At 51.1% G+C, this 24,032-nt stretch overlaps 1 protein-coding gene and 1 non-coding gene across 2 annotated transcripts in view; one reads left to right on the plus strand and one right to left on the minus strand.

Moving 5' to 3' along the window:
* The window catches only part of Rab11fip4 (RAB11 family interacting protein 4), a 104,105-nt gene that overhangs the window by 18,301 nt on the left and 61,772 nt on the right, over window positions 1-24,032 (plus strand). The window contains exons 2-3 of the mRNA XM_036194625.1: window positions 7,640-7,727; window positions 9,085-9,173. Of these exons, the coding sequence (XP_036050518.1) occupies window positions 7,640-7,727; window positions 9,085-9,173 (177 nt within the window). The remainder of the gene's footprint in view (window positions 1-7,639; window positions 7,728-9,084; window positions 9,174-24,032) is intronic.
* Window positions 21,851-21,954, minus strand: LOC118590469. Its single transcript, XR_004945771.1, has one exon. It is a non-coding gene; the product is annotated as a U6 spliceosomal RNA (small nuclear RNA).

The following is a 24,032-nucleotide window of genomic DNA, read 5'->3' on the forward strand; positions in this document are numbered from 1 at the left end:
CTGCATGCATGCATGTATGTATGTATGTATGCATGTATGTATGTATGCATTGTGGAGAGAGAGAGCAGACTACTTCCTTGCCTCTCAGAGGCGCCATCCAGGACGAAGCCTCCTTCCATTGATCTTCCCCCATGTAGCCCATGATGCAGCCTCTCTGTATGGCTCACCCCTTCCCCATCAGAACTCCCTGCAGATTTCTCTTCCTCTCTCATTGACCAGAGGTTTAGCATACATTTGCCTAAACCAAACACTGGCCAGAGATAGGAGTCTGCCTGACAGGTTTGGCCCAATGAGAACTCCTAGCCCTGTCGGAGGTACCCTGAAGCACCTGGTCAAACAGGAGATGGCCCTGGGCCCCCCAAAGCTGCCCTGCCCAGGAGGGATGGAAGATGGGCAGCAGGCTCTTCAGTTCTTGTCGTTATTTGGGGGCTTTGGTTGAGTACTCACCGCAGGGCCCAGGGCAGCTGCCTTGGAGGGAGAGGTTGGTTTTTCTCCAGTCCCTTCATCCCCTGTTTCACTAGTTTTCATCTCTCCACTGGCCTCATGTGCACCCCAAACAGCCCCGGGGAGACCTTCCAACCACATCGACTCCCAAGGCTGGTATTAGTGTTATTCGGTGCTCTCATTTTCCAACAGGGAAACTGAGGCACACGGAGAGAGGAGATCTCCAAGACTCCTTATCGAGGAGATTGATGGTGGAATTATAAAACCACCTCCCTCTGCCAGTTCCTGCCAGGATGTGTTACTCTTCATCTCTCTTAAGTACCCTTTGCTCCTGACACATCCTCGCCTAGCATGTCTATAATGTTCATTATTTGCTGGTCCTCACCCTGACCCTGGGAATCAGCACTCTAGATGATCAGAAAAGGGCGTAGAGGTCTAATATGGCTGGTGTCACACAGTTGTCATGCTCTCGGTGTTCCGTGGCATGCAGGCTTTGGGATCAGTGATTAGGACCTGACAGCAGGATGACTGGACTCTTCAGCTTGGCTTGGGGTGTAGGGACTGGCAGAACCTTCTTTGGAAACTCTTCCCTCGCTCTGTCTGCACCTGGCTTTGCCAAAACTCTTGCCCCCCCATCCCCCCTTCCCTCCCTGAGAACTAATGGAGAGAGAGGTCAGTGGCTGCCTGCACTCTTTGTCTCCTAGACTCTAGAACACAGGCCTCATTGTGTGCCTGACACCAGGCAGCTGGGCTGCCTCGGAAAGTGGATAAACAACCAGCTGGGGCCCGGAGGCCCCTGAGGAGGGCGGCAGCCTCTGGGTGGGTGGTAGGAGGAGAGACTGGCCTGCAGGGAGAGCCAAACCAGGGGTGTTGAGAGTGTGGCCTCCTCAGCCTCCTCTAATGATGGAGGAGGCCAGGGCAGGAGAGAGGAAGGACCAGCTGTTTCCCTATCCCAGTGGTTCTCAACCTTCCTCACGCTGTGACCCTTTAATATACAGTCCCTCCTGGGGTGACCCCCCAACCATAAAATTACTTCATGGCTACTTCACAACTGTCAATGTTGCTACTGTTATGAAGCGTAATGTAAATATTTTTAGAGATAGAGGTTTGTCAGATGGGTCACCAGCTGCATGTTGAGAACCACTGCTCAGAGGAAGAGGGGGTGCCAGACACCTTGAAGGTCCATTCTGTGGGATAAAGCACGCAGCCAGCCTGCTGGCCAGTGCAATCCTCAGACCCTGGATAACCTTGACCTTCTCTCCCGAGTGCTGAGATTACAAGGGGCCACCACATCCAGTTCATGCAGAGGGTCTAACTCAGAACTTCCAGTCTCAGCTGTATCTCCAGGCCTCAGATCTCAGGGACAGCCCCTCCTGTTTTGCTTCAGCCATCCCGCCCACCTGCCCCTCTGGATTCCCTCTCCCTGCTCCCTTTGCTGTTCACTGTACCTACTTCCCCTGGCTAGCTGGCTCCCAGCGCCCTGTACCACATGGTCCAGGGGCCAGTGCTGCCCCCGTTCTGTGTTCTGTACCTGAGTCCTCACAGGACCTCCATTCTGACTGCTCCCTAGTCCTAAAGCGTTTCTGAGGACAGAATCATTAGGGTCAGCAGCTGCATGAGCCATCTCTCTAGCCCTTAATTTCTTAAAAAGTTTATGTATATAGGTGTGTTACCTGCATGTATGTCTATATACCACTTTCCTGGTATCTGGAGACCCGAAAACACAGTTAGATCCCCTAGAACTGGAGTTACAGATGGGTCAGTGACTGTATGGGTGCTGGGATTGAACCCAGGTCATCTGGTAAGGCAACCAGTGCTCTTAACCATGGAGCCATCTCTCCAGCCCTACTTATTTTTATTGTGTGTGTGTACGGGTGTTTAACCTGTGTGTATATGTGTGCACCATTTATATCCAGTACCCGGGGAAGCCAGAAGAAGATGTCAGATCCCTTGCAACTGGAGTTACAGATATTTGTGAGCTACCATATGGGTGCTAGGAATTGAACCCCATTCCTCTGGACAAGCAACCAGTTTTTTGTTTGTTTGGTTGGTTGGTTCTTTGTTTTTTGTTTTGTGTTTTAGTTTTTCGAGACAGGGTTTCTCGGAGTAGCTTTGCGCCTTTCCTGGATCTCACTCTGTAGACCAGGCTGGCCTTGAACTCACAGAGATCCACCTGCCTCTGCCTCCGGAATGCTGGGATTAAAGGCGTGTGCCACCACCGCCCAGCTGAGCAGCCAGTTCTTAATCAGTGAGCCCCTTCTCCAGCCTCCCCTTAAAAAAAAAATGTGTGTGTGTGTGTGTGTGTGTGTGTGTGTGTGTGTGTGTGTGTGTTAGCATGGTGTTTGTTTTTAATTAGGAAATTAGTCCAGTTAGGTGGAAGCCTGGCATCCCCACTTGTCCTCTGAGCAGCTCTTCTGACTTAGCCAGTTCAGGCCCCAAAGTCTTTACCATGCTCTTCAGTGCCCAGAGGATCAAAGGATGCACATGGGGCTGGGCTGCTCCACTCCTGAGTCAGCAGCTCAGTTCTGAACTGACCAAGCTTGCTACCTCTGCAGCTCAGGGCAGGGCTCAGGATGTCAGCCACGCTCTAAGGGTCTTCATCCACTCCAGAGCTCTGCCTTCTCAGTGTCCCGCCCTGTCCAGTTCCCAGGGCCTCCTCTTCCTACCTCACCCCCACCCGACATCTATCCCCACTGCTCTCCCACGCCATGCTCACATACTGGGTGGCTGCTGCCACCCACTCAGCTTTGGGACCTGAGTTTGCCTTGTGGGAAAGACGAACTATCCAGACAGACAGACAGACACACACACACACACACAGAGGAAGAAGAGAAAGAAACAACTAGGGTATCTTCCTCATTTTGTGTCTCCGATGGGACCTTCCCCAGCTTTGCATCAGAAAGAGGGTTTCTTTTAGAGCCCCCTCTCTTCACATCTGCGGCACAGGAAATAGGAAAAGTAAAGATAACCCCCAAATGCAAGCTTCTGCTTTCCCTCAGTTCACCTCGTACAGTCCTGGCTCCCTAAGTCCTCCATGCCGTGCTCGGCAGTGGTCAGTGGGAGAGATGGAGGCATCTTCCCTGCTTTGTTTTATTTGTGTTTGGGGGTTTGCTTTGAGACAGGTCTCCAAGTATGGACAAGGCTGGGCTGGAGGTTACGGCACATACCACCACGCCCTTCTTCCTCCAACTTTAGTGTGGGCATCTCTGTAACAGATTTGACGTCTTCAGTCTGTCTGGGATGCTAGTTGGCAACCTTTCTTTCTTTCTTTTTTTTGAATGTGGAGCTGAGGATCAAACCCAGGGCCTTGCACTTGCTAGGCAAGCGCTCTACCACTGAGCTAAATCCCCAACCCCCCAACCTTTCTTTTATCGGTAATTTTTTCTTTAATACTCAAATTCTTAAGCAAAGGTTCCCTGTACTGGTGCCAGTTTTTCTAGTCAAAATTTCTTCGCTTTGTTCTTTCTCTAGTTGGAGCAAGCCCCTGAACTTATAAGTGCTTATAATTATTTCAGTAGCAATAAGTAATTACTGGGGGTCGCCTGGGCTCAGCTGCCTCCTCATGGCTGTATGACCTTAACCCCGAATGCTTGAGCCTTGTGTGATTCCTCATCTGTAAAATGGGAACAAGAATTCTGTTTGGGATCCAGAGGCCTGGGAGGCCGAAACAGCTCTTGTCTAGAGAGTGACGGAACAGAGCCCGGCACAAAGGCAGTTGCTCCACACTTGCTCTGGTAGGAATGGCTAATATTTATTCAGCTCCTCGAGGTGCTGAGAGCCACAGCTAAGCCTGCTTATCTCCTTGTTCAAAGGGCTGCTTAGCCTTAGCCGGCTTGCCAGGCCTGCATGGGGGAGGTGTGGGAGGCCAGCTGGGGTCAGGAGGAGATCTTGCTGGTAAGCAGACCACAGTGTGGCTCACAGCTTCACAGCATCCTTCCATCAGAAAGATGGGGCTGTGGGGGATGAATGGAGAGAAACAGCCTGAAGAGAGGAACAACAGAACTAAGAGGGGAAGCCTGGTAACTGGATGGTTCCCAGTACGAAAGACAGTTCTCTGCCAGCAGAAGCACCAGTTCCCCTGGCAGCAAGCTGCTGGTCCAGCTGTGTGCACTCAGCTGTTCCTGTCATCCCTGCCAGTCCTGGAGCTTGCTTTCTCCTCTCGTGGGAGCCAGAGGAGCCCAGGACTGGGTGACGTCCACACCTGCTGTACTGCATGCCAGGAGGGAGACCCTTCCCCTTCCTGGGACTTGGCTCCTTGCCAGGTCAGCAGACAGCCCCAGATGCAGTGCAGATTACCACTGTCAAAGTCAGGTGTGCACCCACCCCCCAAGTCCGCTCCCCTTTCTGTGTGTTTTTAGGGTTTTGTGTGTTTGGGTTTTGTTTGTTTTCTGAGACAGGGTCTCTTTTGTAGCCTAGGCTGACTTCAAATACAGCACCTTTATCTTTCTTTGACCATGTTAGGGAGAGAGGCCAGGGCTTGCACACACATGCCCACACAGTGACACCCCCGGCCTAGAGCTGTCTTCATAGGCAGAGTGTAGCAGGGTTGAACCAATACTCCACGCACACAGGCTGGTGAGAGCCTGGGCTGTGGCCCAGCAAAGGCCACACATCTTGCATAGGGCAGGGTAGCAGTAGATTGCAGCCGCTGATACTCTAGGGTCAGGAAGACCTGGTTCAGTAGCTGCCACTGCTGTTGACTGCCTAAGGGCCTTAATTTATCTGATCCTTGGTTTCCTCCACTGTAGCATGGGGACTGTCATGTCAGCTACTGTTTTCGAGGGCTCACAGTGAGCCCTCATGGGCCTAGCAAGGATTTTTCACCCCTCTCCTACACAACGCTGCTAGAGTCTCATTTTAAAAGCCATTGTAACCACAGTTGTGGTCTCTATGGATGCTAACTGTATATAATATAAAAATTTACTAATTATACTGTCTCCACAAAGCTGTCTTATAGTATACGTGGCCACTACCCTAGGGCTGCCATCCTTGAGAGCTTCATGGGTGTAGCTGTAGAGAAGGGAGCCATAGAAAATGTGAGCTCCTAACTGTAACCTGGAATATATCCATAAGTTCTCAACCTGTAGGTCCCGACCCCTTTGGGGAGTCAAAAAGACCCTTTCACAGGGGTTTATATCAGATATTTACATTATGATTCATAACAGTAGCAAAATGACAGTTACAAAGTAGCAACAAAAATAATTTTATGGTTGGGGGTCACCACAGCACAAGGAACTGTATTAAAGAGTCACAGTCTTTGAAAGGTTGAGAACCACTGCTGTGGACTATGTGGTGGTTCTTAGACCCTCACATCATCTATCTGTCATCAGACACCCCCAAGCCCTTACCTCTCTACTAGCTTTCTCTGGAATCTGAGGATGGACAGCCTGGCCCAGTGATGTCTCCAGACCTAGGGGATTAAAGACTCCCAGTCCCCTGGATTTCAGAATCCTGCTGTCCCTCATAGCATGTGAGGCTGGAGCTCACCTTCAGCCACTGAGCACTCTGGAATAAGTGCCTTGGGTTTGTTCCCAAAATAATTAAGGCATAGCCCCTGACCTTGGGGAGGACTGTAGGGGCAAGGGGGGCAGGGGGAGGCGGGGGTCAGGGTGTCGCAGGCCCTCCTTACATTCACAGGCTCTCTGTATGGCGGGGAGGGGTAGCAGGAGGAGAGGAGGGTGGCCAGCTGGAGCTGTGGGTGAGCTCTCCCCACAGCCTGCAGGTGGCACCTGGGCAGTACTATTCTCAGAAGCCATGTTGTTGACTGGTAATGTCAGTGGCTTCCATGGTGCTGGGGGTGCTCTGGCCAGGCCTGAGCTGGCAAAAAGCCTCTTCCCTGAAATTCTACAGCCATGGAGGCTGAGGGGAAGAGGCTGGGACTTCCTCAGCCATGGATAGTGCACAGGGCTATGGGTCTCTCTGGACCTCTGCTGTAGCATCACCCGTAGAGTTGGGGATGCCTGGATCCGAGGGATGGTCCACTAGGTACCAGGTTCAGAAACATCTTAGGACATGGAATAGTCTCTGGGTTATCTCTCAGTCTCCGACTCAGCAGAGCTAGCTGGAATGGTACACACAGCCACCATGCACGGGGATAGAGAGATAGATGACTGGGCCCTGTCCTTGATTCTGGACTGCTGCGGGGACCCAGGCTGCAGATGCCTGCTGCAGATGCCATGCTGTGGATGTGCAAGAGGACAGTCTGTGAGCCGATGAGTCTCCCCACCTTCCTGTGCTCTGCCACATGTGACAAGCAGAGTGGGCTCGAGGACAGGCCTGCCCGTAATGGTGCCAACACCACAGCAGTGACAGATCCCTGTCCTGCATGCCACGTCTGTGTTACCAGCATGCTCTCATACCATCACCTGCAGCACAGCCAGAGGGAATTCCAGAAAGAGCTTGTCCTTGTTTTGTGACCCTTTTCCCATGGAAGATAGATGCAAACACCTGTCCTGCATGGTGTAGGTCACCAACGACAAACCATACTACAACTCTGGGGACCACTGAGTTTATTGGGCTTACCTACAAAGCATGGGTAACCCAGAGCCACTGCATCACCACCCTGCCATGGATGATGGTTTCCGAAGATGATGATGACTAGGGGGCATTGCCTAATGAGGTGCATGAGTGTGGGTGTGTGTCCATGTGACCCTGTGTAACTAGCTAGCTACCACTACCAACATTAGTCAAGCATCAGGCAAGTGGGAGGCTCACAGTGGTCAGTTGTTTAATGAATGAGTAAATGGCTGAATTACCGAATGAGTGTTTTGGAAAGCTGTTACCAAGGCACAAGCTAATTTGGAAAAAAAGTCAAGAAGCTGAACTTCATAGGCTAGGAACGTAGCTCCAGGAGAATTCAGTTCTAAGCTAGCCTGGACTACATAGCCAGACCCTGTCTACAAAATAGACAAATAGTGACCTGGTATCAGAGGGCTGGCTTTCAGTCTTTGGAGCAGGGTCTGGAGAAGCCTGTGGGACCACACCCTACACGGACGAGGCCCTGTTTACTTTTTCTTACTTAAATCTCAAACAGAGGGAATAACATGATCCCAGGCGAAAAGACCAAGTTGGTAACACTGGTGTCCTTTTGGCTTAATTGGCAAGACCCACCCCCCTCCATTCCACCTTCTGCCCCAGTGTCCTGGACCTTGGGGTGTCCGGGGTGCTTCACGCCTGTCCTCTTTCCTTCCCAAAGGTGGAAAAACTTGTGAAGTGTTTGGATCCCAATGACCTGGGCAGAATCAACTTTAAGGATTTTTGCCGAGGAGTGTTCGCCATGAAAGGTGAGGTCCTCTTCGGGGTCCTGTCTGGCTAGGAGGCCAGCACACAGGGGTCCCAGAGCCCAGGGTGGGTCCCAGAAATGGGCTCTGTTCCTAGTGCCCCATGGGGGCTGAAGGGAAAGGTCTTGGGCGTGAGTAGTGCATGGCGCCATGGCTCGCTCTCTGAACCCCTGCCACAGGGCCCCATCACCAGGGCCAGGACGGCCTTTCTGCCCTTCCCGTATCTGCCGCTGTGGAGAACTGCTCTCCTCAGCTTTTCCCCTCTTGACAACTCCCTTCTGCTGGCATAGCTAAGCTCCAGAGGAGTTTCCCTGAGGTCCCCCCTTAACTCCAGGGGTAGGGTTGGGTTTGCTCAGTCAGTGGTGGAGAGCTTGTCTAACTAGTGCAAAGCTCTGGGCTCCACATCGAGCAATGGGAGGGGGGAAAATAGTCAAGTGAATCCAGTTCTGGGTGGAGCTAGCTGCCATGCCTCTCTTCTCTTAGGGGCCCCTTATTTATTAACTACCCTCTCTCCTCTTAGCCCTTCCTAATTCCTTCCTTCCCCCATTCCTTTTTTTTTTTTTTTTTCCTTTTCAAAATTCCAAGGTCAGTTTTGAGAAACTCATAGAAATCAGAATTTTGGTACTCAACCTTCCATCACACTCCCTCCGGCTCCTGAGCGGCCAGGAGGACTGCTGAGGCCTCCCCCTGGCCCCCAGAGAACAGGCAGCTCCTTCCAGAGAAATCCAGTCACCTGTGAAGGCAGCCAGGCTCCCCTTTCTGCGGTGAGGTCTGGGCCAGCTCATCTGTGCAGCATCCTCAGAGTTCCAGGAAGTAGGAAAGGAGCAAGAATTCTGAAGCAGAAGTGAGAGGGGAACAGAGTTCTCTGGGGAAACTGAGGCAGGATAGAACCCCTACTAACATTTCTACAGGGATTTGTTTGGTTCTGTGACCGGCTCAGACCACTCCTGCCCTGTGCCTGTGCTGAGCCCCTGGGCTACCTGTGTAAGAGCCTGCTGACTCCTCAGGGTGGCCTATCTAGAGTTTCGGGGCGGGACATAGGTAGGGAACGTGGCAGGGAGCCCCTGTACGCAGAAGGGAGTACTTCCTAGCCTAGGTGCCTCCCTGCACTCAGCCTGCTTCTTTCTGCATGTGTGTCTCCTCTCTGTGTCCCCACTGGGATTAGTCCCACAGAAGTTCCTTATCAGGTGCCTTCCTGACACCTTGTGTCGTTCCCTGAACCGCCCCGCATAGCTGGGCATCTGACACTGAAGGAGACGTGGGCCACCTGTTTCCTCCATCAGTTCCTTCCAAGCCTATTAGAAGATCAGCCATGCGGGCTGAGGCTCATACCACTCACTGTCTGTCTGTCTGTCCACAGGGTGCGAGGAGCTACTGAAGGACGTGCTGTCTGTGGAGAGCACAGGGACCCTGCCGTGTTCTCCAGAGATCCCAGACTGTGTGGAGCAGGTAAGGGCCATGGATGGCCTCAGTGCCTCCTGCACTTGGCTATCCTTCTTGCCATTGGCACCTGGGCTTGGCTTTGCCGCATCTCCAAGGACTGGGATTTCCTCCGATGGCCTTCTGGCATCAAAGTCAAAAAACCACATTGGGAGAGCTGAGTACATGCCTCTAATCCTAGCCCCGAGGAGGCCGAGGCAGGGAGATTGCCAGCCTGGGCTGCATAGCAAGACTGTCTCAAACTGAAACAAGAAAAGAAAAAAGACATCACTTTGGGGCCAGCACAGAGAAGCCTAAGGGAGGCATGGTGGAATAGGAACTGGGGCCGCGAAGTCTTTTCCTCCATCTTACCGGGGTTGCTGAGGAGAAACTGAGTCACTGAACTGTTTTTGCAAACACAGCTTTGTAAAATGCACTGTCTGTGGTCTCCAGGGGACCTTCCGGCTGGAGGAAGCCTATTGAGGCCACTCCCCCTGGAAAATGAAAGACGCCTAGGCCATACTAGCTGATGGCCAAGATCTCTGGATGCTTCGGGTGGTGGAGTCCAAGTGAGCTTCCGTGAACAGGACTTGGGGGATGGGAACCCATAATGCTGAGGGTGGCCAAGCGGACTGTTGGAGAAGGCCAAGGCACTGTCAAAAATAATCTAATGATCGTGATGATCAGGGCTGGAGTGTAGCCTGGTGGTAATTGTTTACCTAGATTATCATGGTTGATCCTGTCAGCCTCACCAGATTGAGAAGCACCTAGATAAGGAAGGGCCATGTCAGGGTGTGTGTAGGGGGGCGGGGGTGGGTGTTGGTTTTAAATACGTGGCTCTGGTTACCGTGGGAGAAAGGTCACAAGGCATGACAAAACCCAGTATCAGAGCTTTATTAGCAGAAGGTTGGGGGTGGGCAGAAGAGAGTGACCAGACCTGTGGGAGACATATGCAGGAGAAGGAAGAGATGCAGAGGAGGAGGGAGCAGAAGAGAGAGGAGGAAGCTGTGACCGGCTTTTTAAGGATTCTCCTGCACATGTACCTGTGGGCCACGGATGCACAGATTGCGCGACCACACTGCGTGCATTACGTAATCAAGCAGCACAAGGATGATGTAAGACATAAGACCCCTTGCTTAGCTTCTGAACTGCGCATGTGTGGTCATATAACTGGAGGAGTGGCAGAATCCTTACAGGTGGTGTTTCCAGAGAGTGTTAACTAAAAGGAGGTCTGCCCTGGATATATGGGCAACACCATCCCACAGGCTGGAACAAGAAGACATGGGAGGGAGAGCAGGTAGACCAGGTCCCCACTCCCACGTACACACCTTTCCCCATCCCTGCAGACTTCCTGGCCACCATGAGGTCTGCCACACATTCCTGCTACCATGTTGCTCTGTCTTAACCTCAGGCTCCAAGCAATGGATCCCAGGGAGGCTCCGAAACCATAAGCCAAAATAAGTCCTTCCTTCCTCCCTCTCTCCCTCCCTTCCTTTCTTCATTTTCTTAGGCCTCTGCCACAGAGACAGCAGGTCTAACACACAGGGCCAGGGCAGGAACAGTGGTTTGTAAGGTGGGAACTGCTATGGGTCTGGGGTTGTTCAGAGATTCTCCAATCTGACCATAATAAAACTTAATACGTAAGAGGCTTTACTAAACACTGACTAGGATCATGGATACTGGCCAGGTCCATACCTGAGACTCATGCCCAGAGTATAGCTCTGAATTACATTAGACAGAGGCTTATAAAGGTAAAACCCAGGAGACTACGTACTTCCTGCCTTCATCCAATCAGGGGCAAGCGTGCATCCTGACATACTTCATGCCCATGCACCTCCCTCCTACTTGGGATCAAGCACACATCCCGTGCAGTTGAGGTAACCAAGCTTACTTACAGAAGTGTAAACACCGGCTTTTTGTCTTACATGAACAGCCCCCAGCGTTCCAGGAAGTTATCTGTCCCTGGGCAAGTGGGCTTCCAGGTTAGAGGCTTTTTTGTTTTATAGGTCTCTTAAGCACATAGCATTAGGTATCATAGGAACAAGGAACTGAATAGCAGGGACAAAAAGCTGATTGGCCAGCCACAGACTGCTGTTTTGAAAGGGTTAAGGGAGCAGGGGATTTCCTTATTGTGCCAGCTAAAACTCTTCCTAGTTTCTGGGGAGGCCACATAGGAGCTTAGTCTCAGTTTTAATGGCATGAAACATCATCATGAACCAGGCTCTTTCGGTCTGGTCTGCTTAGCTCAGAGGCCTGGTCACACACACCAGGGGCCACCTGTAAATTTTATTGAACAGTTTGTGGGTAGCAGAGTGTGTGTGGGGCCAGGGTAGGGGTCAGGTGTCCAGACTTGGCTCAACATGAGACCCCTTCGAGGCGGGCCAGGATAACTGGGGCTCCTGTGCAAGGCCAGTGCTGAGGGCTTCAGATCTGTCTTACTGGGCCCAGTGCATGGGAGTGGATGTATTTGGGGCCAGTGGAACCAGATCTGGGAGCGAGAACTCCCAACATGGCAGACACTAAGTCTTTTGGGGTCTGGCCTTTGTAGAGGGTTCAGGAGTGAGTAGGCTGTACCATCATTTAAAATAGGGTTCATACCTCACTTTGGCCACTGGCCAGCCATGCAGCCTCAGCAAGTTCCCCTCAACATATCAGAGCCGCAGCTTCCTTGGCTGTGAAGCAAGACTTACTCAACCAGTCTAGGTCTGACTTAACCCCGTCCCCAAGACCCAAGCCTCTTCTTCATCCCTTTTACCCTTGGGTTCCAATGTTTCAAAAGCGTGTCAAAACAGAGCATGTGCTGAGACATTGGGAAACAGAGCACTGAGGCCAGGGTTGACACAGGAGCATGCTCCCATGGTTCCAGCTGCTTTTGTGGCACCCATGCTGTCACAACCACAGCCAGAAAAGATGGTACATTTAGTAAAGAGAAATAGGGTTAGAGGCCCTGACCACCCCCCAAGAAGGAATGTTTTTGTAAAGTGATGTATTTGTTGTTTTCCAAAATCCAGGGAGGCAGAAAGATGGGGGTCAGACATCACAGCCACCCCACTCTTTCCCGTGGGACTGTGTAATGTGAGTGTGTTTGTGGCTCTTCTGGGGAATCCTCTTTCTGTCCTCTACGCAGCTCTGGGTCTCAGTGGCTCAGCTGGCCAGAGCACCCAGTTGAGGTGGTGGACATGGTAGGTGACCTGGTTTGTTCTGCTGAACCAGATAGCTTGGTGGACCTGGGCCAGCTCCTTCCTGTGGTCTCCTGAGTGTCACCAAACCAGCCAGGCAGAGTGAATGTTCAGAATTCACTGGAATTCTGGCTCCTGGAACAGATGGGGCAAAACCAGAGTTCTTCAGAGGCAGGATCTTCAAAGGGGGTCAGCTAGAGGCAAACCCTAATGCTATGGGCCAGGCACCCAGCATCTTGCTGTACTCCAGCTGTCCCCTAGGGGTCAGTGTGAGACTGAGACCAAGAAACTAGCCGGTTCTGGTTCCTCTGGATTTCCAGTGTGTCCCTGGGGGATACAGACCTGAGCAGTGTGGCTTGGGGAAGTAGAGGATGGTACATGGCTGGGTGTCAGGCCTGCAGCCGAGCACCCTTAGTTGAGGGAGGTGAACCCTTTAGGGCGTGGACATCACTTCCAGCATCGTGGCCCGGAGTCACCTTGAGTCAGTAAAATGCTTTCCTGTTGGCTGTGCGGTAGGCCCTTGCCATGCCCTTCTTCCAGGTCCCATGGAGCCCCTGATGCCAGGCACCACCCTGGGTCCTTGAGCTGGGCAAGTGCATTCTGGATGTTTCTCTGAGCATGCCTGTGCAGCAGTAGAGTCTGACTACAGAAGACTGTCCTCAGAGCCTGTCACACCTGTCAGGCACAGCATCACTGAGTGCTACCAAACGTGCTGTTGAACGTGTTCCTCAATTCAGGGATAGTGTTGTGGAGCCCCCATTCCATGTGGTGAGGGGGGCTGGGGACACACGGGCCCACAGGTATCAAAGTAAGAGGGTGCTGGCCGGGGGCTGCCATCACCCCTTGGCAGGCTGTGAAGTGAAACCTAGCTCAGCGCTGAGATGCTGAGCATTTGGTCATCCGCCCACAGAGGTAGATTAATAGGGAACCCATCAACCAGAAGGGTGTCAGGCCACCTGCTCCTCCTGTGCCAATGGCAGGATCTGGTGTTACCCTTCACCTGAGCCCAGGCCAGGAAGTCACCCCGGTGCCCTCATACGCTGCAACCTCCAGTGCTCTGCTCCCCACATCCTTCTATCACGGCCACCGCCTACCAAACCACCTGCTAGTTCCCTGCTGTTCTCTCTCCAGAACCCCAGCTGTGGCCACCCTCATATGGGATGAAATGTAACCTCGGGTCCCACCTGCTTCTCACTGTAGTGTGTCTCACACCCCAAAACAGGTGGCACCAACTCTCTCCTCTTTAATTTTGTTGTGTGAACATGCATGTGCTTGGTAGAGGCCAGAGGAGGCCAGTATTCCCCTTCCATCACTGTTATTCCTTTGAGGCGGGCCACTCCCTGAACCTGGAGCTAGAGTTTCCTGTCTCTGTTTCCCCCAGTGCTGGGGTCACAGGTGTAGCTGGGATTATGCCCAGTTTGTTACATGGGTGCTGGGGTCACAGGTGTAGCTGGGATTATGCCCAGTTTGTTACATGGGTGCTGGGGTCACAGGTGTAGCTGGGATTATGCCCAGTTTGTTACATGGGTGCTGGGGTCACAGGTGTAGCTGGGATTATGCCCAGTTTGTTACATGGGTGCTGGGGTCACAGGTGTAGCTGGGATTATGCCCAGTTTGTTACATGGATGTTGAGGTCACAGGTGTGGTTGGGATTATGCCCCGTTTGTTACATGGGTGCTGGGGTCACAGGTGTGGCTGGAATTATGCCCAGTTTGTTACATGATGTTGGGGTCACAGGTGTGGTTGGGATTGTGCCCCGTTTGTTAAAGGGTGCTGGGGTCTGGGAGCTGAACCTCAGACCTCATGCTTGCACAATAAGCATGACCCATCTCTCCAGCTTCCATCTACTTCCTTCCTGGGGATGCTGTGTTCTGTCACTTCCAGACCTTTATGAGGTTTGCCTTTCTTCTAGGCCATCTGTTCTGCCCATTGCCTCAGGCTGCCTCAGGTATTTATGTTTTAAATTTAGTTTTATTCGACTACAATCATATCCACTTGATTGTATAATAATTTATATTATATATCTATATAATTGAATAATAGCTGTGTCTTCATTCATTCATTTACTTATTTATTTATTTGTTTGTTTATTTATTTAGAGACAGTCTCTATGTAGCATTGGCTAGCTTGGCTATGTAGACCAGATTGACCAGAGATCACCCTGCTCTACCTCTAGAGTTCTGAAACTAAAGGTGTGCACGACCACACCCAGCCCTATGACTGTTTTTAAACGACAGCACAAGATTTGAGTTAGAAAAAACCCTTGGTATCTGCAGAGGATTGATTCCAGGACCAATAAGGACACTTAAACCTGTGAGTGCTCAAGTGTGGTGTCTAAAATGGCATTTGTATACAGCCCATGCACATCCTCTGATGTCCCTATTGTCACCCCCAGGTTCCTGGGAATAATAACCAAAGCAATGCAGATGCTATGCAAATACCCACTACACTTTAGGAGTAAGGACAGGAAACAACAAGCCCAGGTGTGCCCACTACTGGCGCCTTCTCATTGGTCTGTTTGCTGGTGTGGCTTGGTGCTGGGAACCATCTTGAACCTAGGGCCTAGAATATGCTAAGCACATGCTCTCCCACTGAGCCACACCTCCAGCTTTTTGTTTCCTAACCATGCAATGCAAGATGCTGACTGTAGCTGCCTCTGTGTCTGTATGGCTGCAGAGGCTGAAATATGCACTGATGCTTTTTAAGGAAAGAGTCCCATAAGTACAAAGTGTTCTTACAAAGGATACAAGTATCAGGTAACCTGACAGACTCACCAGATTCCTCTCTGAGAAGCTCATCAATATTTCCTTAGATCCTTTTCAAAAACATTCTATTTTTAATTCTGTTTATATGTATATATGTGTGGGTTTGTGCAAGTGCCCATGGAGGCCAGAAGAGGGCATTTGATCCCCTGGGCCTGGAGTTACAGGCAGTTATGAGCTGCCCAACATGGAGGCTGGGAACCAAACTCTAGTTCTCTAAAAGGGCAGGAGGAGACCTTAACCACTGGGCCATCTCTCCAACCCCCTGGTTTTATTGTTTTTACATTTATTTATTTGTATGTGTGTGTGTGTGTGTGTGTGTGTGTGTGTGTGTGTGTGTGCCCACACAGGTACACCTGTGCCACAATGCACATGTGTGGACATGTGGAAGTCTGGGGACAATATCAGAGTCAGTTCTGGCCTTCCACCATGTGAACAGCACAGTACAGTATAGCACCCCACATCCTGAGCTCCCCAGCACCCCACCTCCTGAGCTCCCCAGCACCCCACCTCCTGAGCTCCCCAGCACCCCACATCCTGAGCTCCCCAGAACCCCACCTCCTGAGCTCCCCAGCACCCCACCTCCTGAGCTCCCCAGCACCCCACCTCCTGAGCTCCCCAGCACCTCACCTCCTGAGCTCCCCAGCACCCCACATCCTGAGCTCCCCAGCACTCCAGCTCCCCACCAGTTGACACTGGTGTTGCTGGTTTCTCCAAGTCAAAATTGAGAGGCTGAAGTTAGAACCCCTCTTTTGGAGTGTAATAATGTTGGATGTCGGCAGGTCATGGCAGCACATGCCTTTAATCCCAGTATCTGAAGGTGGAAGCCGGCGAATCTCTGTGAGTTCCAGGCCAGCCTGGTCTACATATCAAGTTCCAGGCCAGCCAAGGATACATAGTGAGACTTTGTCTCAAAAAAATAAAAATAAATAAATAAAAGTGACTTCTTCTTGGTGTCAATTTTTGGCAGTTAAGAGGTTTTTTCCCTTGGGGCTGGGAAAATGCCTTTCACTCCCGTTCAGAGGAGACTTTGCCAAAGCCCATCTTGTCAGGACAGGCCTTTCTGCCCTGTGCCCAGCCTGGGGACGCCTCAGATCCCTCAGCATAGACCCTGAGCATCCCTGACCACATCCCTTCATCCATCTACCCGGAAGCATATTCTTAAGGCCACTTATGACAGACTGCACTTTTAAGTTCTAAGAATACTTTTTTTTTCAGAAAGACAGTATTGCAACTCTGCAGAGCTTGGAGGTTCAGAGGTGGCATCCCATGTGTATGGTATGGCAATGCGAGGAGAGCTCATAGCTCAGAAGGATCTGTCTTTAATCATTTCCACTTGGGTGTGTTCCCTGTCTCCTTTTCTCTGTTCCCACAAATGTTTCCTCAAAAAACAAAACAAACCAACAAACAAAACCCTGCTTTATCTAAGGCTCAGAGCTTCTAGAAGAATATCTTTAGGAAGTAGTCGAACCCTGAACCTAACGGCTGGGCCCAGCAGCCCAGGTTTAACGGCCCTCTTCATTCACTCAGCCCAGCCCTCTGGGCTGACCTGAGGTACCTCTTCCCCAGGACAGCCCCACCCTCAAGCTTGGGTGCATTTTTATGACTTAGACTATGGCAGGGCTCCATGACGCTGTAGAGAGTGGGTATGTAGGTTCCATCTTTTCTGAGCCGGGTAGAGAGAAATGTTTTGGTTTTGTTAACCATTTTACATGTCTGCCTTGCTGTCTCTCTTTAGCATGTGTTCTTTCACAGACCATGCATACTCTGCCCCCCTTTCTCCTGTGAACCTGCGCTCTCTCTCCCCTACTTCCCCTTATCAGTGAGCTCTGACACATGTGGGAAAGCATGTTGCACATGCATGCACACTTGCAAGAGCTTAGCTCTCAGAAATACCAGAGTCCTTCCTCATAGTGGTTCTCATTTACTTAGTTCTTAGTTCTTGTTTCTCTCTCTCTCTCTCTCTCTCTCTCTCTCTCTCTCTCTCTCTCTCTCTCCCTCCCTCCCTCCCTCTCCCTCCCCCTCCCCCTCTCCCCCTCTCTCCCTCAACTCCCCAGGTAATTCTAACACAAATTCATTGTCTGAGCCGGTATCCTCAAGCTTCGGGGCCTGTTAGAATGACCTGGGAGCTTGTGAGAGTCCCCATGCTCAGGCTCCACCTCTGACCCAGGCAGTGACCTCTGTGTTTTGAAGTCCGCAGGGCAATTCCAAGAAGCCACAGTGCAGTGGACTCTGCCCTCTGGCCAGTGCCTGTGATGCTTTCTCTGAGGATGGAAGTGGAGGCTGGGCTGGGAAGAGTCTTGTCCCTGCGGAAGGCCACTGCTGCTCCAGCTGTGTGCTCACCAGGTTCCTTCCATTTTTGTAGTCCTGTGGTTTGGTAGACATCCTCTGGCCACAGTTTGGGTTTGTACCCTGGCCCAAAGCATTTGCAGTCCTATAGAACCAGTGTGATGGGCTCCCAGCTGAGGAAGGAAGCGTTCCTGCTGTACAGTGAGCCCTGCCGTGGCTTTCCAGACAGAGGCTTTCAGGATCGCTGGGGTGCTGAGCTCTGACTTTGTAGTTTCTCTGTGTAGTTTTGGTTTCTCTGTGTAGCTTTGGTGCCTGTCCTGGATCTCTCTCTGTAGACCAGGCTGGCCTTGAACTCACAGAGATCTGCCTGCCTCTGCCTCCTGAGTGCTGGGATTAAAGGCATGTGCCACCATCACCTGGCTCTGACTTTAATTCAAAAAATTTTCAACTTTTTGAAGAATGATAAGAGCAAAAGAAATACATTGATTTAAACTCTGCAGTTAGCACATGGGTGCGCGCGCGTGTGTGTGCGTGTGTGCGTGTGTGCGTGTGTGCGTGTGTGCGTGTGCGTGTGCGTGTGCGTGTGTGTGTGTGTGTGTGTGTGTGTGTTTATTGCTATAAGAAATTTGTTTGCCTGTTTTGGTGGGCCACATAAAAGTTGCCAACATAATGACATTTGATTCTAAAATTTGTTATTTGTTTGAGACTGAGACTCATATAGCCCAGGCTAGCCTCAAATTCAGTATGTAGAGGAGGGTGAAATGTTGATCCTTCTGCCTCCTTCTCCTCCTCCTGAGTGCTATGTACCACCTCACCTGGCCTTAATCCTTAAATTCTTGATGGTCCCCAAGTCCAAGGGCCTTCTCCCACATAACCAGAGCAATCTTGTCACTTTTAGGAAATTTAGGATGGGTGTGACATAATATCTACCATAAACTGCGTTCATATTTCCCCATCTCTGGTTCAACCTCAGACCTCAGCCAGAAGCTCACAGTGTTTTGAGTCGTCACATCTCTGTAGCGACCTTCAGCCTAGAATAGTTCCTGAGTCGATCCCCACCCTCCTTTGGGCCACGAATTCTGAACTCTGTCTTTCTAGCAGGGCCATATCTCCTTCCTCTGAGCTGAGCTGAGAATATTGTAGTAGGTCATAGGAAACTGTAAGACATGACTTGTTACAGGGACCTCCCTGTGTCTGGCAGCTGAGCTGAGGCATCATAGACAAAATGCAAGTGCCTGTGACATGGTGGATGGTGCCTTTGCAGACATGTGCCTGAGGGAGGTCTCGACAGTCTACTCCAGTCCTACACCCCAGGAACAGACCTCTTAGGGTCCCCATCTAATTGCTCAGATCAGAGGTCACTTGTCATTAATCAACCCATCTCTGCTTTCCCTTCCCTCCTTCTCTTCTGGAGTGCTGCGAAGACCAATGGCTTTGTCCTAGAGTATGTCTCCAGCCACCTGCGCCGCCTCCGGACCTTTTCAGAGCCTGTAGCTGCCTTCCAACCCATATCTCTTTTGTTTGTGTTTATCTTCCTTCCTTCCTTCCTTCCTTCCTTCCTTCCTTCCTTCCTTCCTTCCTTCCTTCCTTCCTTCCTTCTTCTTTTTTTGAGGTGAGGCTCAAACCCAGGGCCTTGTGCTTGCTAGGCAAGTGCTCTACCACTGAGCTAAATCCCCAACCCTTCTTTGTTTTTGAGACAGGGTTTCTCTGTGTAGCTTTGCACCTTTCCTGGAACTCACTCTGTAGCCCAGGCTGGCCTCAGACTCACAAAGATCCGCCTGCCTCTGCCTCCCCAGTGCCGGGATCAAAGGCGTGCACCACTGCCACCTGGCCTAACCCACATCTTATACTCTCTTACCTTTCTGTGACAAATATTCCATACAACTGCCAGACTTTTCTTCTAAGCCCTTAAGTCAGGACCTGGAACTTGTCGAGGGGGACAGAAGCTGGGGGCCATCTCCACTCTGCCCCTAGCAGCCTGAGGAGTTCCCTAATCTTTTAAGGGCCTCGGTTCAGGCCAAACTGGGATTTGTGGCTTTGACACAGAATTTCAGGGTAAGCCCTATGAAGCAGAGTTGATCTTTTTATTATAAAACGTTTTTAATATAGATTTTAACAATGAGGGTTATGGGGGGGGTTGGTTAGAAATAAGGATGGGTGCATGGGTGTGGGGTTGTCTGAGAGACTCTTACTTCATAGTCTTTATATAGTCATAGGCAGGACTTTGGTGGGGTGTGAGACTATTATCTCAACCTTCAAAAGGTTGCTAAGAAACCCAAATGAGATCACAGGATGGCTCCTGACAGATTCCTGATGAGATTATAGTCGATGAGGTCACAGAAATACAAGGAGGTAGCAAAGTTAACAGCCTTGAGATCCCCGGAAAACATCTGGGGGAAGGAGGGAGATCCTGCTCATGCTCATCCAGATCTTGATGTTAATCCTAGAGTCATTGATGTTAGCATCAAAGATCCATGTACGAAAGGGACAGTGACACCATACCAACAACCCCTCAGCAAATGTTAATTGTGGGGGGAATCTCACCTCTCGATGGAGAAGCTTGACCCAGGCTCCAGAGTGAGGGGCTCCTTCTCTTTGCCCTGTCTTCAGAATTTTCCTTGTCTTTTCATCAGAACGCTCTTGCTTAAGACCTCATGAGTCCAAGGCCAGATTCCCTACAAACACGACCCTTCCGCCTGCCTGCCTGGGAAATCAAAAGGGAAGTCATGCTGGAAAGGCTTGATGCAGCCATACAGGGACACAGCAGAGAACAAGCACCCCTCTGAGGATGCCGCCCTGAGATGCAGGTCTACCTGGGGGAGGAAGCCAGCCAGGGCTGGTTGTCATCTCAGCTCTTGTACTGAGAGGTGGCTCCAGAGATCACCCTGCTGTTGCTCCAGGGTCAGCTGGGCTCCCAGGAGATGACTGTCCCACCTAGGAGGGAAAGAGCAGCTTTAGTTTCCATTGTGCTTGGAGGGGTTGGGGCAGGCTCATCACGGATGATCAGTCTGCTAGGCTTTCTCTGGAATCCAGATTTAGGGCAGTGACTGGAGACGTCCAGACGCTACTCTAGGGGTCTGGAAGAGGACGCGCAACAGCAAAACTTCCCTGTTGTTCTTATCTTGGAGCCTTGAGTCTTGAAGAGGGGCAAGATAAGTTACGTCAGGGCTTACTTAAGCTAACCATCCTGTGTCACTAGTGTTTAGACAGACTCTCTTGAGTCACTAACATGCTGATGGGTAGCAGGTCTGACCCAAAGTTTTAAGACCAAGGAGACAGACACAAAATAAAGCAGAGGTTTCACTTCTGCCTGAACCTGGTCCCTGCCGCCTCCTGGTTTTCACTGTCCCAGCCATTCTGGCCTTTTTTTTTTTTTTTTTTTTTAAATCTTCCTCGGTGTCCTGCTTTGCCTTTGATTGCTGTGATAAAGACCATGACCAAAGCAACTCAGGGAGAAAGGGTATGTTTCATCTTACAACTCCCAGGTCACACTTCATCACTGAGGGAAGTCAGGGCAGGACCTCTAGGCAGGGACTGGGCAGAAGCCATGAAGGAGTACTGCTTACCACCCTGCACATTCAGGTGATTCTCCTACCCAGGACTCTGTCCCTCTACCCTTTATAATCAGGTGCCAACACCAGTGCCACCTCCACAGAGAAGCCTTCCCTGCCCGTGCACACCCCGGTCACATCCATCACATTGTGTGCTCATTTCTCCAGTCTCTCTTGTCCACATCCAGGACCTCCCCTTGCTCCCCGAGTGTGTGCCTCCAGCACCGGCACCATGCTTTATGCACAGTGGGACTGGTGGGGTGGGTGAACCCCAGATGGGAAGGTCACCCCTGTGCCATGGAGGGACTGGTTCCAACTAGAAACCCAGGAGCACCCCAGAGACCAAATCAAAGACCTCAAAATTCACACCGCGCATGGGTGCAGAGTGTTAGGGAGAGGCTCATGCCCCTGCCAGCTACTGCCCAGGCTCAGACTCTATCCTGCACATGGATCCTCTCCTTTCTTGGTATCTCTAGTGACAGTGGCCGCACTGACCAAGCCTTACCTGTGCCTCTGTGACTTGGAGGCCCTCCCCCTGGCCTCCCCCTTAAATGCTGTAGACACTGCTGGATGAACCCTTCCTTCCTCACCGCATCTCTTCCTCCATCTGCCAGCATGTCACTTCCAGCCTGGCTGTCACTCACAGGCAGCAGCCAGGCCCTCCGGATTCCTGTCCCCACATCTCTGCTGCTGTGATAGACAGCCAGGCTCTGCCAGGAACGGTGCTCAGCTTCTCGCTTCTGGGTCTGATCTGTTTTCTCTCTGTACCTCTCAGCAGACTCCTGGGCACAAGCCAGGCTCTATCACTGCTGGGGATTAGAAGGCAGTGCCTACCAGCCAAATGCCAACCATTGGTTTTGGGAAGTAGACAGATGTAGGCCTCTTTGACTGGCCTTGGCGGCTGAGTTAATCCATGTTTGTGTGTTTTATATATGGAATCCTTCACAAATCTGCATGTCATCCTTGTGCAGGGGCCGTGCTAATCTCTGTATTTTCCTGGCTTTAGTATATGTGCTGCTGAAGTGAGCATTTGTGTTAGTTTATTTGTGATGGAGGTCTCCATATTGACCAGTCTGCCTTGGGCAATCCTCCTGCCTCAGCTTCCAAAGTAGCCGAGATTATAGGTATGTACCACCATGCTGGGTTCCAAATTGTGATTTTTTTTAATAAAAATTATTTTTAAAAAAGATTATTTATTCATTCATTTGGTTAGTTAATTATTTTGTTTTTTGAGGCAGGAGCTCTCTATTATGTAGCTCTGGCTGTCCTGGAATTCACTATGTAAACTAGACTGGCCTTGAACTCACAGAGATTCTAAGTTCCTCTGGAGTGCTGGGGTTAAGGATAAGCACCACTATGTCCAGCCAATTTATTCATTTTTATTTTATGTGTATGAGTATTTTGCCTGCATATTTGTGTACCATGTGTGCAGTGCACACAGAGGCCAGAAGAGGGCATTGGCTCCCCTGGAACTGTAATCTCTTGCCGGTTGTAAACTGCCATGTGGGTGCTGGGAATCCAACCTAGGTCCTCTGGAGGAGCAGCCAGTGCTCTTAACCACTGAGCCATCTTTCCACTCACTCACCCCCTCCCCCCCAAGTTGTGAAACTAAACTTGAGAGCAAGGCTTTGGGTCTGAGGATCCTGGGTTGACCTCTTGATCCCGTCCAATACTAGTTGGGCTGAAAGCAAAATCCCCAACCTCCATCTGCATCACTACTTCCTTTGCTAACGGGGAGTGGTCACTGGTGTGTCTCCTCAGGAATACCTAGAAAATGCTGGAATTTCAGACTACAAAACAGGTTTTAATTGGCTGATACCTTCTGCCTCAGGGGTGCTGACCTCCTCTGGTGGCCAGGCCTATATCCCTGACCTCCACTCACCCTGTCCCCCTCCCTCAGCCTTAGGCCTTCCTGCAGGGTGGGGACCATCTGGTCCCAGGGGAGAAATGTTTTGAGTTCCTGAGAGGTAACAGCTGAGCTCATCTTGGTCCTGCTGCGTTCTTCTGGACCAGGAAAACAAAAGTGGCTAACATGGCTATGATACGGCATAAGCCTCAGGCTTCGTGTGGGAGCGGGCTAGGGACTGCCCCGGGACCTCTGGTATGGCAGGGCAGGTACTAGCCAGGTTAGCCCTTCACACTGGATGGGGGAGGGCTGATCTCTGTAGAGGAGAAAGACTCTTACCCTCTTATCTAGAGCCACACGAGTAACAGGCAAGAAATCTCAGTACCTCTCCTTCTCTCCTCCTCTCCTCTCCCTCTGGTCTCTCTGTACCTGTCTGCCTCAGTCTCCCCACTACCACCACCCCTCTCATACACACTATGTAGCCCTCAGCCTGGAACTTGCTTCGTGGCCAAGGCTGGAGATCCACGTCCTTGCTATTCTCTCCAGGGCACAAATTTACAAATTCATGCCGTCACTTCCCCCCTCCTCCTCCTCCTCTTTTTTGATTTAGTTTTTTACTTTTTATTTTTCTCTCTTCTTTTGAGATGAAGTCCTTACTGTAGCCTAAGCCAGGCTTGAGCTCATAGCAGCCCTCCTGCCTCAGCCTCCCAGGAGCTGGGATTACAGGCAGGAACCGCCATGCCTGGTTCGAGTCTTCTTCATGAAGGGTGATGTCTAACCTGCTTTCCCACACATGGTGTCTGCTATTTCTCTGCTGTCTTTAGCTCAGAAGAATCCTGTATCAGCCAGGCATAGTGGCGCACACCTGTAATCCCAGCACTCAAGAGGCAGAGGCAGGGGTTCTCTGAGTTCAAGGCCAGCCTGGTCTACAGAGAAACTTCCAGGACAGCCCAGGCTACACAGGGAAACCCTGTCTCAGAAAAACAAAACAAACAAACAAAGCCCACAAAACAGTCCTGTGTCAGAGTAGCATATTTGGGGGTATGTTTTGATCCCATCGGGTCCCTGCCTCAGTCTCTCTCTCAGGCCCTTCATATACACAGATGCCTCCGTGTCTACTGAACTAAGTCCCGTGGCCCCACAGTGTAGGAAGCTGAGTGTCTGGCCTGCCCTGAGGGCGTGGCTTCCAGTGTCTGCCTTGCTCACCCCAGCACTGCACTGGAGTTACAGGCTTCCTGCCAGAGCGCTCTCCTGAGGACTAG

This window comes from Onychomys torridus, chromosome 8 (genome assembly GCF_903995425.1).
Source record: "Onychomys torridus chromosome 8, mOncTor1.1, whole genome shotgun sequence".
Taxonomy (NCBI): Eukaryota; Metazoa; Chordata; class Mammalia; order Rodentia; family Cricetidae; genus Onychomys; species Onychomys torridus.